Consider the following 18,079-nt stretch of genomic DNA (forward strand, 5'->3'; position numbering starts at 1 on the left):
AACCGGCTGATAATACAGGTGCGCTATTTGTATGCATGTAAGGGCCTGTGCAGTGGGCCATTGTGTTTGCTTAACTGTGTCTTATAAACAGAATGTAGGGTAATGAAACAGGCGAGACAGGCGATGCTGAATTGTAAGGCTCATTTCTCCCATGGCACCATCACCTTTTTTAGCCAATGGCTTCATTGCTTCTGAGGCTCTGTGCTAGCAGACAAATCTCCCTCCCCTCCTTTTCATTCAGTGTTGTATTTTGAGGCTTGTGTCATTGAGAGGACAGGCCTCAAAGAGAATGGCACCCAGAGCCTTAGGCAACGCTTCTGAAATGGAAACACAAATGAAAGAGAAAGGATACCAGGCACCATGCACCTCACTCTTATCTTTAGCGTTTAGTCATTCGCTGATCCGTGAAGCAACCCCTCGCTGATGGTTATCATGTAACGTGACCAAAGAGCCTGATTTGAACTAATGAGTTTTATCTGTTTTTATTGTGCTTTAATCTGCAAGATTGAGACAGGTTAGTGTCTCTACATTTTTTGATCATCTTGCCTGTGTCATCAGAGTGCACATATCAGTGGACAGTCTAATCTCTGCTATCTGCATCAGCCTAAAAAATTTTAAGTATTAGAATTAGGGGTTCAACCATGTAGCCGCAGTCTCCACATAAAACTGATTGGGCAAACCAATTCGTGACACCGTGTCTACACCGGACGGGACAGTTGTCGCGCCGCAACAGCTAAAGTCTGTCTACACTGGACGTGACAAAGCAACCATTGCAAATCATTTAAAATTTGTGTGAGCATGTCATAAATAGAACACGGCAGTCGCGCCGCGCCACTCGAGTCCGGTGTAGACACGGTGTAAGTTGTAGAGACTTGAAACTTTGAAGGATGGTAGTACTACCAACGTCTACAAAGTCACCAAGGCGCAAGGCCATAGAAACCAGATGAGTCCTCTGCAATTTGACTTTGATGCAACATGGAACTTTTGCATTATTGACACACTTGTCCTATTTTAATATTGTAAGGTTGCTTTGAACACAACTTGTATTGTAAAAAGTGCTGTATAAATAATCTTGACTTGACCAAGGCTTGTCCCAGTAGGCGTACAGTGTTCAAAAGTACGAAATCGCTCATAACTCCTTCACTGCTTGTTGCAGGCTCAAGTGTCTTACTTGAGCCTCACGCCTCGGATACGTCCATCACCCTGGGAGAAATTTTCGGGTATTTTGCATTTATTGAAAAACCTACTTTTGCGAATTAGTCTTAGGTTTTTCACCCGATTGGAACCAACCCAGTGCAGGAAGATTTAAAAAAGTTTAAATTTCGTCACAAAAGGGATGCCAAAACATTAAAAAGGGGCAGGGCCACCTTGACTAAAATGGCAATAACTTTTGAATGGAATGCGATATCTTCGCCCAACTCGCATGTATATAAAAGCTGAATCTGAGGTGACATGAAAAAAGCAGTGGAGCATGGCCACTTGGTGGCATTATAAGAGCTAAAAACGACTATAAGTACGCAACAGTTTGTCGCCATAAAAATCTTTGCAACAAGCATCTATAAGGACATTTGCGTATCTCAAAAAACATGGCTGCCATAGGCTGATGAACTTAGAGCACCTATTAGACAAGGTTAACGGAGGTCAATCGGAATGAAACACGTGGACCTGTTTGACTCAAAGCCCTAAAGGCCTTTATTTAGTGCATACAAGGAATTTGTTTCGGTGTCGTTAGCTTCCAGTATACAAGGACAACAACAACATACAGACAATACAAAATAAGATGAGAATAAGAAAATACACATGTAAATATAAATAGACAATTTTTTTTTTTATAAAATAATAGTAATTTGTAAAAATAAATTGAGAAATAAATAAGTGGCATGTACAGTTGTGCTGTAGATGATAGAATGGAATGCAGGGATGTATTAGGGTGGAGGTGGTAGTAAATAAATATCAGATTATTGCACGTTATTTTTATTGCACACTGGTAGGGAACATTTTAACTGACCAGTTCAGGAACATTCTCTGAAAAGTGAATATCAATAATTATCAAAAAAATTAATTCTTTTGACGCCAAAACATTCAAAAGGGGCAGGGCCGCTTTTACTAAAACGGCTGTGACTTTTGAATGGAATGAGATATCTTTGCCAAACTCACAACATGTATATAAAAGCTAAATCTGAGGTGACATGAAAAAAGCAGTGGAGCTTGGCCACTTGGTGGCATTATAAGAGGGAAAAGCATAAAAATGACCATAACTATGCAACAGTTTGTCGACATCTTTGCAACAAGCGTCCATTAGGACATTTGCGTATCTCAAAAAACATGGCCGACATAGGTCGATGAACTTTGAGCACCTATTAGACAAGGTTAACAGAGGTCGATTGGAACGAAACTCGTGGGCCTGTTTGACTCGAGGCCCTTAAGGCCTGTGAAAAATTTGAAAGAAATCGGCCACTGGGAGGGTGATATCGCATTTTTCAAGTGTGTAGACGATTGTATATTGCACAGTTTTTCACACATACGCACAATAATCATATTATACAATAGATCTCCTCATTCCAAACAACTTTGCCTCTGGAACCGCTGCTGTCAATCAAACCATTAGTTAAATGCTTGAGTAGATGTGAAAAACCTACTTTTGTGAACTAGTCCTAGGTTTTTCGCTCAATCTGGAAAAAAACACAGCAGTACAATTCTCTGGACTATCCATGTCAGTAATTATCAAAAAATGTTGAACTGTACCATTTGGAAAGCTGTAACGGGGTCCTTTAGAAAAGGGGCCTGTCCAAATATACTCAAAAGCCTATAAAGCCTAAACAAAAACTCAAAACCTAGTGAGCACATGCCACATGTGATTCTAAACAAGATGCAAAGTTTTAGGAAGATCGGACCACAGCTGCTGCTAAAACAGTCATAAATGTTAAAACATCATATTTCTATGACAAATTACCTGTGTTTGCCACAAATGCTTTTTAGTCATTGATTTAGTTGGTTACAGGCTTGCTAAATAATGTCTTTTTTATATGTGCTTAAATGCATTAAAACGCATGAACCATGGTAATTGCTGCTTGCAGCTATATTTAATTTATTTATCGTTGGCCATTGCAATTTGTACCAGAGGTGTTTTCCATAAAATATTGGATAATAAAAAATTCATAGTTCAAAAATAAAACAACTCCAATATTATAAGATATAACATTAAAACGTGTATGAAACTCGTTTTTCTAAAGAAGTTTACAGCAAGAGTCTGTGTCTGTCTCACCTCCCCTGAGCCTGTTGAGTTTTAACAGACCCCCTAAAGCATGCAGTGGGTTTGGTGGGGGGTAATTGAGAATGAATGGGGGAAGGTCACATGTAGGGGTGTGCGATATGACGATTTTTGATCGTGGACGATTAAAATGTCTCCACGATCTGCTTTTGAATAAATATCGTAGTATCGTGCTACAGTGTGCCTCCGTCTTAATATACTGTACATTCACTCACGGGACACTGCACTTATTCATATTCGCGATCACAAAAGTACATTATTTGAATGTGCTTCAAAGTCTTGCCCGGTAAAATAACGCCATTTGGTCCGCGCGCTGTTCTGGCATGCGCTTCATGAGCGCGTAAACCTGAAGCACGTGCGCTAAAATCTGTCAAACAGCACCTGATTACTAAACTGAGCTATCTTTGGCGTTTAATTTGCTTATACTGTCAAAAACACGCAAGGATTACATATAAACACAGTCGGTTGTCTAAAGTGAAAGTAAACAGTTAAGAGAAAAACGGATTTTCATTTTTGGGTGATGATACACTAATAAAACAAAACACAAAGGAAAATCACTCACTGCTCTTGACTGAAGAACTTCAATACAGTTGCTTTAAATGTTGCTTCTATGTATAATTTATGTATATAATGTATATAGTGTTTTATTTTTATATTTGTTAATTAAATTTCTTGAATGCTACTGATAAATACATGGACTGTACCTGAAATTTAAAGCACTGTTTGTTTTATTTGTATAGTATGTGTATTTGTAACATGTAGCTTATCTTTGTTCTTATTTTTTAAAAACAAAGAAAATAATGACAAAGATTTTTTGTCTTCGCCCACTTTGGCTTAAATATCTGCCATTCTTTTTATTTTATATTTTGTTACCTTGTAAGGTTTTGGTTTTAAAATAGAAAAATTAATTTGGCTGTACTACTCAGACAACTTGTAAAAAAGTAAAACCAACATGACAAAGAATCGTGATAAAATCGTGAATCGTGATATTTCTTGAAAAAATCGTGATATGATATTTTTACCAAATCGCCCACCCCTAGTCACATGAGAGGAGGCAATGCCTTCATTGCTATGTGATTGGATATGACTGGTTATGTTCAGCTGTGAGTGGTTCATGCCAATAAATCCCGCCTCTTGTGTTCGAGCGTGTTCTGTGTTCACAAATCAGTCTAAATGAACAATATAATGGCATTAATGGGAAGGCTAATTTAAAAAAGTACGTAAATAACTTGCACACTTAAATATAACCATTTTGTTACATCAAAATAAGACTTGAAAAGGCCTGAAAACATCATCTGTGGGAGGTTTTAGAGAGCAATCAGCTTGGTGAAATTTAGAGTAAATCTGTGACCAATATTTACAAGCTTTGATGACTGATGGCTTGAGAAATTAAAAAATAGTTAAAACTATTCAAAAGAAAAGCCAAACTCAAATGATAATTAAGTTGTGACCTATTGGGTTAAATCTACTGTAAATTGCTTTGGATACAAGCAGCTGAGAGCTTGTGTTGCTATCATCCTCATCGCCTTGGTTAAAATGCCTGCTAAATAGATAACTGTAAAAATAATTCAGGACAGATGGCTCTAAAAAGGCATGAATGGTCCCCAAAAAATAGCTTGCTTTGTGCCATGTGTGAACATTGTAAAAGTAGCTCCTCATTGGCCACTGGTATTGATTACTATACCCTACGCTAGCTATCATGTCTGATGGTTCATATCGAACAAGCACGTTACAAGACTGCCAGAGCACCGCGCACAGCTGTCACCTGTTTGCTTCCACGCTCACTAGCAGTCACAGCCAGCTCACTATAACATGCCGTCCAGCTCTCGCAACAGAACCGATCCAGATGCCTCCACCATGTGCCATCTCAGCGCTGCAATTCATTCCATTAAAAGCCCTCCATTAATCTCCATTTGTTAACCCAAGTTTGCTACCTGGAGCCAAGCGAGGAGGTCTATAATACTGCCCTCCCCTGATTCCACTGGGTTTTATTTGTTTCTCCTCCTCTGTAAAAACGACCGCAGGATTTGGATGCTTGTCCAGCAGAGGCATTGTTTGATTTTGTGGCTTTTGGAGGAATCCCCGTAAAGCCTTAGAGAGAGATGAGATGATCGATGGTCTAAGTCTAAGGATTCAGAAGGGCTGCAAAAACCCAGCGGTCTGTATAGGATGGGTTACTGGATGTAATGTACTATATCTGTGATGGCGAGTGAGGCAGAGAGATGCTGTGCAATGTGCAAACATGGCACAGGTGTGAGGTGTTGCAGTCTTGCTGTGGATCAGTGAATTAGTAGCACAGGGGCTTGACTGTACAGGACAGATCATACCCTGGCGTGCATAAAGGGGCAGATGTGTCCCTCGTACTCACAGTGCTGGATGCAGGAACTGCTCTGATTTAGTCAAATGTGTCGAGAAAAAAAAGTTATGAGTGCCTTCAGTGAATGGAATTCACAGCAGTATGAGTATAGGCCCATATTTGTGCCAAGTCCTATTTTCTCTCTGGCTACGTTCATACAGTTGAGGTCAAAAGTTTGCATACACCTTGCAGAATCTGCAAAATGTTAATTATTTTACCAAAATAAGAGGGATCATACAAAATGCATGTTATTTTTTTTATTTAGTACTGACCTGAATAAGATATTTCACATAAAAGATGTTTACACATAGTCCACAAAAAAACAAAAATAATAATAGTTGAAATTATAAAAATGACTCTGTTCAAAAGTTTACATACACTTGACTCTTAATACTGTGTTGTTACCTGAATGATCCACAGCTGTTTTTTTTGTTTGTTTGTTTAGTGATAATTGTTCATGAGTCTCTTATTGTCCTGAACAGTTAAACTGTCTGCTGTTCTTCAGAAAAATCCTTCAGGTCCCAAACATTCTTTGTTTTTTTTTAGCCTTTTTCTGTATTTGAACTCTTTCCAACAATGACTGTATGATACTGAGATCTATCTTTTCACACTGAGGACAATTGAGGGACTCGTATGAAACTATTACAGAAGGTTCAAACACTCACTGATGCTTCAGAAGGAAAAACAATGCATTAAGATGGGGTGTTAACTTTTGAACAGAATGATGATGTGTATTGCCCTGCAGAAGTTAAAGAACATTCTTACATGTTTCCACCAAGTTAAATTTAATCTTTAAATTCAAAAAGTTTTCACCCCCCGGCTCTTAATGCTGTGTGTTTCCTTCTGAAGCATCAGTGAGCGTTTGGAACTTCTGTAATAGTTGCATATAAGTCCCTGAGTTGTCCTCAGTGTAAAAAGATGGAAATAGGTTGTAGCATTGCAAATATCCTTACTATTTCAAATAAATGCTGTTTTTTTGATGAATAACTTGATAGAGAGACAATCCAGATCAGAGAATCAAAAAAATCATGTTTTCCACAAAAATATTAAGCAGCAAGTATACAGCTGTGACTTAATATTTTACAGTGTTTCTTTTTTCAGTTTTTTTATTCAGTGGAAACATAATATGGTTCTGTTCTGTTTTCATTTATTTATTTAATAAAATCATCACAAATTATGGTGTTATCAGCCTAACATTTGAGTGAAAAGTTGAATTAACAGCTCAACATGACTTTCAGATTTTCTAAGTATTTGGTTTTCACTGTTTTTTTTAATGAGAGCAGTGTGAATGACTTGCACAGCTTGTGTACAACCTGATGAACATCTCACTGTCTACAGGAAGGAAAGAGTTTACATAATAAACTTAATAATAAATATGCCAATTTGATTAGAGACCTAAGTTTAGATCCCACTGTATTCATAGCACTTGGTTTCACGAATAATAAAACCCTTGGCATTGCTAGCAATAATGACCCTATTAACGTTGTTCAATGACTTTATATACTAGTGCTTGATACATGTTCACATTTACCTGTAACATACTTCAATTTACAAAGCTACAACAAGACATGTAATAGAGTATCAAAAGCAGCGTGTGCCGGATATGCCGAAGGCTAGCCGTGTGAAAAAAGGCCCTTTCAAGAACTCCTCCTTTTCTATTCTAAGTAAGTTCAACCTATCACCGCTGAGTAGAAATGCTACATGAACTCATTAAACTCACACAGACAGGAGCTTCATCTGATCTTTGACGTGAATAGCACAAAAATCTACAGCTTGCTGTGGCTGTGACCCTTTGATAGTAGCAGCTGGGTGAGCAGCATTTTCTTTGGGTTCAATTCTTTTGTGTTTGTGTGTGTGTGTGTGTGTGTGTGTGCTTATTTATTCGCTGCGTACCATTGGAGGAGGTGTGTGTGCTTGTTTGTGTTTGTCTGTATGATGAAGGAGCCTTCAGGCAACTATAGAACACACAGGCTCTCTAATGAAATGTCTGCAGCCTGGCTGCCTTTATTGAGTCTAATAACACATCATTATATAGAGCGCTGTGCCCACCCTCCTTCACTACAATAGAGGTCTGAACAGGTGAAGCAGGTCTCCTATTTGGCTTCTCTCTTTTCATCGAACCTCTTCTCTTGTTCTGTAATTATGCAGTATATAGTAACAATTTCTTTCATTTCCACTGAGAATGTGAGCTGAAACGGCAAATTAATTATTTTGATGACTTTGTTTTCTGGAAAATATTCTTTAAATTAAAGTGAAAATATGTTTGCATTAGTTTTCTATATCTGCCTGGGTTGTCCTAATGAGCACATGGTTGCCTGACAATTGGCCTCTATCTGTGAATGATTAAAAATAACAAGCACATTAGTATTTGGATGTCCCGGTGGACACTGTTGCTTCAATTATTACTAAGTGGAGGCTACATTTAACTAGCCCTGTTGTAAAAGTCATCCCTCAAAACAATCTGTGTGAACCAGAGGTCGATTTGTGAGTACACTGAGGCCAGCAATCACTGTCTTTTTACTTTGTCATTTAACTTTTATCCAAAGGGGCTCTATACTGTATTACACGGACAGTCCCTAACCTCGCTGGAGCAACCTGGGGTCTTGCTCAAGGGCACAATGATGACAGCTCATAGATTTCAGGATTGCTGGAGTTTGTACTTGCTGCTTTTTTGGGTACTGGTCCAGATCCTTATCCCCAAATTTTTGATTTGGTCTTTAGGGCTCAGTAGCTAGGAAAGGACCTTAAAGGTTGCACATATGTGGCAGTGGTTCTTAACATTTTTAATGTAATTATGAGATTATGTGATTCCAGAACTGTGTTTCTCTTATTAAAAACAAAAGTTATTGAAGGGAAAAAATACATTATTTCAGTGTATATAAATTCTTTCTTTCTTGCTTTCTTGCTTTCTTTTTCTTACTTTTTTCTTGCTTTCTTCTTTTTTTTCTTTCTTGCTTGCTTGCTTTTTCTTTTTTACTTTTTCCTTGCTTTCTTGCTTTCTTTTTTTCTTTCTTTCTTTTTTACTCTTTTCTTTCTTGCTGGCTTTCTTTCTTTCTTTCTTTTTCTTTCTTTCTTGCTTTCTTGCTTGCTTGCTTGCTTTCTTTTTCTTTTTTCTTGCTTTCTTCTTTTTTTCTTTCTTGCTTGCTTGCTTTTTCTTTTTTACTTTTTCCTTGCTTTCTTTTTTTCTTTCTTTCTTTTTTACTCTTTTCTTTCTTGCTGGCTTTCTTTCTTTCTTTCTTTCTTTTTTCTTTTTTACTTTTTACTTTCTTTCTCTTTCTTTCTTTCTTTCTTTCTACCATTTTAAGTTAGATTTGTTTTAATATAATAATAATAATAATAATATTATCATGTGGCATTCGTAGAAGTTTGCTGTTTCTCTTGGATGAGAACTATTCATATGAGACTCATCTTAATTGTGAATTCAGTTTCTAGGGAAAAAACAAAACTAAAAACAATATGCGAATTAAGCAGTGTTTCTATCCCATTTGTTCACTAGAACAGAATCGTCACTGATGTGTAAATTTGTTTGAGCAAATTATTCAGTCAAATGACTTTTCAAGAAAAAAATGACTTTTTTTGATGTGCATCTATGAATTTTATTTAAATGACCCCCCCCCCCCCCCAAATTACCTGTATGCGTTTCTGATTTCATTTGGTGATTCTTGTGGCACAGAAATTACACAGTTCCCCTTTAGCTTGTTTTTAACCAAGAAAATCCCCGCATGCATCCTGGTCTGCTCGTGAACTCATGAACGCGCTTGCAGGAAGTGTCACAGAGGAGAAAAAAAAAGTTGAATAAAGTCGATTTTTTTTTCTTTGTGCACAAAAAGTGTTCTCGTCGCGTCATAAAATTCAGATTGAACCACTGATGGCAGATGGACTATTTTGACAATGTCTTTCATACTTTTCTGGGTCTTGACAGTGTTATTTACTTGGCAGTCAACGGGACAGTTACAAGCCTCCCACTTTTCATCCAAAATAATATAGACGACACACTGACAGGCCGCTTCCACGGTAGTTGATTGACATGAGCGCCTTACCTTAGCCTTAGACCCGCCCTCACCGAGCTAAAACAGTCCGACTCCAATCGCCGTTGTGTCGACTCAGGTGCAGGGGAAGACAAGAATGTCTCTGATTGAGCGATTGAGGTGATATATTGTTGGATATAATAATGAACATAGCAGTCGTCATTTACTCCCGACATCTGAGCCGCTGAAGACACAGAGGATTAACGTTACTTTCGTTCTTGAAAGGAAAGCACCGATCCCGATCTACATATGCGTCTTAAGTATTTGACATTAAAGACAGCATAGTATGTACTGTAAAAATGCCACTGGAAATCAATTTCAGGGGCCAAATTTGCCCCTTAATGGAAAAGTTAATTTCTTACCCTGCTGCCAACCGTTCTGACCCTGAGACTAAAGTGAATTTCTCCCTGAGGATGAATTATGGATTGGGATTCTGTTCAAACTTGCCTGTAAACACTAAGAAATTACACACAATTTTACAAATCAGTCCCATCATCACGAACACCCTCTGTCAAATTTACGGGGTGTCCGTTCGTTGGTGGTTCCTTCATGCGTGAGTCGACGTCACTCACAGACGCTCTGTAAATTCGATAGAATACCCACAGACTCACCCACCATCTGCCAGGTCAGGACCAGCATCCCTAACCAGACCAGGAATTGTGCCACACTGAGACCCAAGGTTGCAGTGGTAGGGTCACTGGAAAAGTCCCAGCTAGGTCAAAGGTCAAGCCTGATTGCTCATTTACTGTGTGCTAAAATAATAGTGGCGTCCCTCTGTGTGGTACTGTAATGGTCCAGCTCGGTAGTAAGTGTTTTCATCATAGCTTCCTTTTACCATATAGCAAGAGTTTCCATCCAGCATTTTTATATGTCATTCCAACATTAGCATAAAAGTATGCAGATTGAAACCCAGCTTATAACCTGTTTGGGAGAATGGCACAAAAGGAGCCCAATAAGGCCCATGCAAAGCACACCTGGAGCCAAAAAACATAATGGTGACCCAGGAAAATATTGCTGAGATGAGCCCAAAATAAAGCTTTTCATCTAGAATTCAAAGCTGTGTGTGGTGCTGCAACTCTAACACTGCCCACACCTCAAAAAACACCATACCTACAGTGAAGCAGCATCATGCTGTGAGGCCACTTTTTTTTTATCAGCAGAGGCTGAGCATCTTGTTAAAGTGGAAGATAGACAGGATGCAGCAAATACTGCAAGAAGGAAATGAATTCATGATCTCAAACACAAGAAACACTGTAGTGACACAAATAGGTGAATATCCTACAGTTGTCTTCTTGCACAACCATCGTGCGACCAACCTAAATGGCCTGGAGCTAAATTGTACATGGTTCACCCATGACTTAATGCGGTCCTTGCTGTATTAGCATTAGCATTGCTTATTTTTACAAATATTAAGTAGTCATGCAAACATTGTTCTTTTTTTTTCTTTTTTTTATGTTTTCCCCCTAACATAAAATGCCACACTGTAATGTTTGTTTCTTTTTTAATCTCTTTGTCTTAGTTATTATTTTCTTCCTGCATTCCCTAGGCTTTGACAGTGCTCTTGAGTGCCACATAATGGGCTAAAAATAATGCAGTTGTGAGTGTCTGCTGCATGCTGGGACACTGGGGGTTATTGCAACAGAAGGTTCTTCTCTCTCAATCCTTTATGCAGCATCAGGTGGGATGCTGACAGAACTATCCTGTTCTAAAACAATTCCAGTCCATGTGGGCAGGTGGCTAAACGACTCGCTTTATATTTTATTTATTGCCTTGAGAAAATGTGATTCCTGCAAACAGATAAGATTTCATCCCATGAGTTCCTCCATGTAAATGCAGGGCAATGGGTTGAGACGTGCTTTCCTGTTTCATTACATGCTGGGACGTCATGGAGATGTGTTATGCTTGTCGGTATGCAAAACTCTTCTTTTGATGTGCCTAGGTTGGAGATGCCTAGGTGTGTATGTGTGCATCTTTACAGACACTTACAGTAAATGTACAGATGAAGTCAAATAATTGTTGAATTTATAAAAATTACTCATCAAAAAGTTACTTACCCATGATTCTAAATACTGTGTTGTTAACTGAATAATCCACAGCTGTGTGTTTTTTTGTTGTTGTTGTTGCTGTTTAGTGATAGTTGTTTGTGAGTCCCTTGTTTGTCCCGAACAGTTAAACTACTCGCTGTTCTTCAGAAAAATCATTCAGGTCCCACACATTTTTTTTTTTTTTTTTTCGCTCGGTTTTGTCAGCATTTTTGTGTATTTGAACCCTTTCCAACAATGAACGTATGATTTTGAGATCCATCTTTTTTTACACTGAGGACAACTGAGGCACATGCAACCATTACAGAAGATTCAAATGCTCACGGATGCTTCAGAAGGAAACACAATGCATTTAAAGTCAGGGGTGTAAACTTTTAAAAAGAATGAAGATGTGTAAATTTTTCTTATTTTGCCTAAATATCATTTTTTTTAAATTTAGTACTGCTCTTTAGAAGCTACAGAAGATTCTTACATGTTTCCCAAAAGACAAAATAAGTTAAATTTATCCTGATCTTCAAATTCAAAAAAGTTTTCACCCCCTGGCTCTTAATGCATTGTTTCCTTCTGAAGCATCAGTGATTTGAACCTTCTGTAATAGTTGCATATGAGTTCCTCAGAAAAGATGGATCTCAAAATCATACAATCACTAAATAAAAAAACAGCTGTGGATCTTTCAGGTAACAATACAAAATTAAGAATCAAGTGTATGTAAACTTTTGCATGTGTTTTTTTTTTTTTAAATTCAACTCTTATTTTCTCTTGTGGACTATATGTAATCGTCTTTTATGTGAAATATCTTATTAAGGTCAGTACTTAAACAATCACATGCATTTTGTATTATCCCTCTTATTTTATATAAATTACCATTTTGCAGATTCTGCGAGGTGTATGCAAACTTTTGACTTCAACTGTATGTGTGTGTGTGTGTGTGTGTGTGTGTGTGTGTGTGTGTGTGTGTGTGTGTGTGTGTTTTTATTTAGTGTATATATATATATATATATATATATATATATATATATATATATATATATATATATATATATATATATATAGGAGTGAGTCTTGTAAAGCAGAGGAAACATCTGCTGTTGCAAAAACCTCAAAAATAATAAAACCGAAATGGTGACAAGGTTCTGTAACAGTATGTCCTGAGAGTCTAGATTTGGATGGTTTTCAGTGCTGTGATCTCAGTGCTGTCTCAGTTTTGACCATGGGTCCGTGCCCTGTGGCGGGCTGTCGTTTGCTGTGTTGGCAGGGTACGGCTGGAGGCCTTTTCGGACAACAGCGGGAAGCTCCAGCTGTCTCTGCAGGAGATCATCGAATGGCTGACAGCTAAAGACGAGGAGCTGTCCGACCAGCTGCCCATAGGTGGTGATGTCGGAGCGGTGCAGCACCAGCGGGAGTTCCACCAGGTTGGCTTAACACACATGCACACTTACTCATGCTGTCTTTCCTCACATTAGCATATCTTTTCTCTTGCTGACTTTGCTCCCAAACACGGTTAATCTTGTCATCTATCAACATAACAGAATCAATTCAATATTTAAGACTGCAATATGGCAGCAGGAGTTCAGACAGAATGACGTTAAAGATTCGAGCCCACCCACCTGTAAGCTAATAAAAAGAGTCTGGATCCATTATCAAGATGCAAAAGTAGACCTGAATGAAACATGTTAATTGGAAATCTGAACCCCCCTCTGTTCACAAACCACAAAAGGCTTGCAAGATCAATGAAAATAGAACAAAAAGAATAGTGGCAACAACGAATGCATTCCCAATAAATGGCTTAAGATGCAACTTTTATGTTTACACTTTATTTTTATTCCAATTTAGGGATAGTTTATCTAAAAAGAGTTTTACTTAAGTCATTCCAATCTCATATAATGCTCTTTATGACACTGGAAGACAAATGGAGAAATTTGAAGACTGTCCAAATTATTGGATATGCAATCTTTAAAGTAGGGATAGGTATTGACTCAGAATCCATTTCCGATTTCGATTTGATTCAGTATTGATTATTTTAGATGTATATGAGCTATGCATAGCACATTTTCTCAAGGAAAAGAAATCTCTACTAATGCTGTTAAATATACATGATAGTCGGTTTGAACTATAATACTGTAATATTGAAGATTAAACTAATATTTAAGGTTACTATCTTTATAATTAATATTGCCGTGTACTAACTTTACAGTAAAATAACTATTATTCACTCTTTTTTTTTGTAATATAAACATTTGAATGGTGGCTGTCATAAAAAACTTAATGGATTTATTCAAACACAAATTAAATATTGAAGAACAGTACAGATGGTAATGAATTTGTGATATGGTGCATATATTCAGCGAAATACTCTTCTCTAGAGTTAATTTTTCTGTTTATGGTCACAGAATGTGAATGTGTGTTTTTCTCAGGTAAATGTGATGTTATGGGACATATTGTTTACAAGCTGTTATATTGACATCTTTCCGCGGTTGAAACACTGATTGAGCGATTACATAAGACAGGATACAAATTTCGGTATAATTTTTTTTTTTTTTAATTTTTTAACATACCTTTGAATGTTCATTCATGTTTATTTCATGCTGTATCTGGTCAAATAGGAGGAGATGATCCGTTCAAGTGCCGCTTCCTTTGACAGAATTTGAATCTCAGCCTTTGTTTTATATCAAAAGTAACAAAAGCTTATGATTTATCGAATAGGATGTGCACTACAGTGTCCCATTCATTAACTTTTTGGGATTTAAGAATCCATATTGTTGCGTAAAAATGAGAATTGATTAAAATTCAATAAATCAAAATTATCCATCCCTACTTTAAAGCTTCAAAAATTGACATAAAACCACTAGGAAAGAATCATAGATATCGTACTTATGACCTTATGTGAAGTTTTGTAAAGAAACATACTAAAATTACATTATTTACAGACATTTTTACCCTCCAGTAAGCTACTAATCATTGTAACCAGATCATTGAGTCAGTGAGTCACTTGAGAATCAGATTTGTGAATGTATCATTCAGAATTGGATTACCTGATTTATTAAAGTTATCTAACTGAAAAGAGTGATTTAGTTCAGTTCACGTGTATTTTATAGCTCTTTCCACAAATCGTTTTAAAGCAACTTAACAGAAAATCCTTGTTTCTTCATTACAGTAGAGTTCTAAAGTTCTAAAATAATACAAATCATGCGGTTATGAGTTAATGTTAGTTAACCAAGAAAAAATGGTGGTTGTCACGATTTTGTGTCATGTGGGTTTTTAAATATTTACCACTCTCCTGTGCATACACATTATGTTCTGCATTCAGACATGGTTTTCTCTCCCAATACACAAACATAAACTCACTCTCCCAGATAAACACACACCTTGTAATTGGCCCTGTACTACTGCAGGATACTGCTTCCATCTTAGCACCAATTTCCAGTGCTGTCAGCTGAATAAAGCAGAAAAAAAGGGCTACTGAGAGAAAAGATCGAGCGAGAGAGTGAGAAAGAGAGAGAGAGATAGCAAGCTCTTTCTTTCTGTGACTGACACACTGTGAAATCAGCCTCCAAATTAACAGACCCGTATCTCACTGTCCGTTTCTTGGCTCTCTCTTGTTTCTCTCTTATTGCTCGCTTTTTGCTCTTTATGTAATATGCAGATACACATGTGTGCACATGCACCTCCATCACTCCATCTGTCACATATTTTTCTCTTTTTCTTCCAATGCACCTCTGCAGTGTACAAAGTTTGCGTTCCCAATGTGCCACATCGCCTTAAAACCTTTCAGACAAAGCAGAAAGGGAAATCACATATTCTGCTCTGCAGAGAATTACGGCGTTTTAAGAAATTTAAATTATTGATCATAAGTGGTTTTCGCCCTCTGTGTTTTAATATCAGACTCTTTCTGTCTTCCCCTGTGCTAATTTTTCAGAGTTTGTTGACGGATTTGAATCGATTGGACTTGTGGTTTGCTTTAAAAACTGTGTATGTATTAAAGCTTGCCCTAATACTTGTGCAGACTGTAAATATAATCGATTCCTCTGAGTCTTTGAACACTAAGTAGATACCATCATTACTTTAAAGTACTTACTTGAGGAAACAACAGAGACATCACCAGACAGAAACATCCATTTCTTCCGGCTTTTTCTACAAATGTATAATTAATACATGAGTGATCTTAAGTCTTTATTTTCGTTCGCTCAGCCAAAGGCAGACCTCTTGAGTATGAAGTTTAGCTGCTATTAAAGTTTCACTGTGAGTGGAATGAAAACATTTTCAGGCCTCGGTTATTTCATGAAATAGCAAAGCATGGGCAGGAGGGCATACTTTCCACGAAAACCCCGCAGGAGACCTCTTGAATCCAGCAGCCCTGCAGTACATTTCTACTTTTTGAGTGTTTGATTTCAGTTTACAGTTTCTTGGTAGCTAACTTAATTTGCAAATAGGTGGGTAGAGGTTTCAAAGACTGGGGGTGGATCCAAATGCGGTTGCACACCCATTTGTGTGAATATCCATAATCGGCATAAGAACATAACACTGGGTATTTCCTGTGGGTAAAATGGGAGATAAAATAAATAGTAATCTCTTTATGCTATAAGAGGATTGAACTGTTGGATCATCCAAATAAATGATTTAAAAAGAGGGGGTAATATTCCACTGAGATTTCAAATGAATGAAGCTGTCGCCTTAGTAACTATAAGGGATTAGTTGAAAAACTGTAGGTGGAGCCTAGAAGTAGAGAATTCACTCTATGATTGATATACATTGTAGTTCAAGTCTGCTTTGAGCTGCATGTCTGAACATTAGGAACCAAAATTGATTTCTATTCGACCCTAGAAGTTAACCCTGTTAAAAAAAAAACAAAAAAAAAACAGCTAAAACCAGCCTAGGCTGGTTGGCTGGTTTTAGCTGGTCAAAGCTGGTCAGAAGGCTGGTTTTAGAGAGGTTTTGGCAACTTTCCCAGCCTGGCCAGGCTGGTCTTAGCTGGCCAGGCTGGGAGACCAGCTAAAACCAGCTACTTCCAGCTTAAACCAGCTAAGACCAGCCAACCAGCTGTAATGTTATGAAGTTCTGTGTACAAAGAAAACAAAAATAACTTAATTTAACAATTTCTTCTCTTCCTTGTCAGTCTTCGATGAGCATTCAGGAGAGTACCACGATGCATTCTGGCATAATTTAACTTCCTGTTGTTCCAAACTTGTATGATTTTATGACTTTTGTGGAAAACAGAAGATAATGTCTCAGTCAGGTTCAATATTGTTTTGGGTCCCATTAAGTTCCATTTTTTGGACACAACCAGCTAAAAAGATAAATTTGTATGGACAGAAAAAAAATCATGCAGGTTTGGAACAATGTGAGGTATGAATACCACAATTTCTGTTTTTGGGTGAACAATCCTTTTAGTGGTAATCTGTCAGTATTCACCCAGGTAAAGCTGGAAAAGCGGGTTTAGCTCAGTAGATTGACACCTCAGGTGTTGATGGATTTTGTGGGGCTTTAATACCATGTCTGTGAGCTAGTTTCTGTGTGTCAGTAAGGCTGCTTTCATGTTTATTCCTGTGCTGTGATGTTTGATCATGTCAGCGTGACGCTCTAGTAACCACATGTTGTTGTATGCAGGCTTTCATGGAAGATGTCAAATCCAGAGGGCCCTACATCTACTCGGTGTTGGAATCGGCTCAGACCTTCCTGGCACAACACCCGTTCCAGGAGCCGGAGGAGACGTTGCCTGATGGCAAAGGTTGGTCCCCTAGTAATGAAAAGTGGTGAATTAACCGTTTTGATACATTTAAGTAAGCGTCATGATATTGTGGTCCTCTGGCTCCTATATAATTAGTCACATGATATTTAGGGCTAAGATGATTTGTCTTAGAAGCGGGTCCTGCACCAGTCAGTCATCTGCCACTAGCAATGTTTCCATTCAGTTTAATTTTCCATTGAAGTTTAAAGGATTAGTTCACTCCTGATAATTTGCTCAGCCTCATGTCATCCAAGATTTACGTGTCTTTCTTTCTTCAGTCGAAGAGAAAGTAAGGTTTTTGAGGAAAACATTCCAGGATTTTTCTCCATATAGTGGACTTCAATGGGTTGAAGGTCCAAATTGCAGTTTCAATGTAGCTTCAAAATGCTCTACACGATCCCAGCCAAGGAATAAAGGTCTTATCTAGCGAAACGATTGGTCATTTTCTAAAAAAACCTAAAATTTATATACTTTTTAATCTTAAATGCTTATCTTGAACTAGCTCTGGGATGCACGTCTATGACTTCACACGTTACGTAATCACGTTGGAAAGGTCACACGTGGTTACTACTTCATCTGTGTACTCTGGTTCAAAAAGGTAAGGTAGGGTGAAAAACTTTGAATTTCTTTTCCAACTTCAAAATTGTCCGACATCGT

At 37.7% G+C, this 18,079-nt stretch overlaps 1 protein-coding gene across 1 annotated transcript in view; it reads left to right on the top strand.

The window, feature by feature from the left end:
* drp2 (dystrophin related protein 2) overlaps positions 1 to 18,079 on the top strand; it is a 127,443-nt gene that overhangs the window by 48,578 nt on the left and 60,786 nt on the right. Inside the window, 2 exon segments of the mRNA XM_073820221.1 lie at positions 12,953 to 13,109; positions 17,302 to 17,422. Coding sequence (XP_073676322.1) covers positions 12,953 to 13,109; positions 17,302 to 17,422 — 278 coding nt within the window.

Source organism: Garra rufa, chromosome 16 (assembly GCF_049309525.1).
Source record: "Garra rufa chromosome 16, GarRuf1.0, whole genome shotgun sequence".
Taxonomy (NCBI): Eukaryota; Metazoa; Chordata; class Actinopteri; order Cypriniformes; family Cyprinidae; genus Garra; species Garra rufa.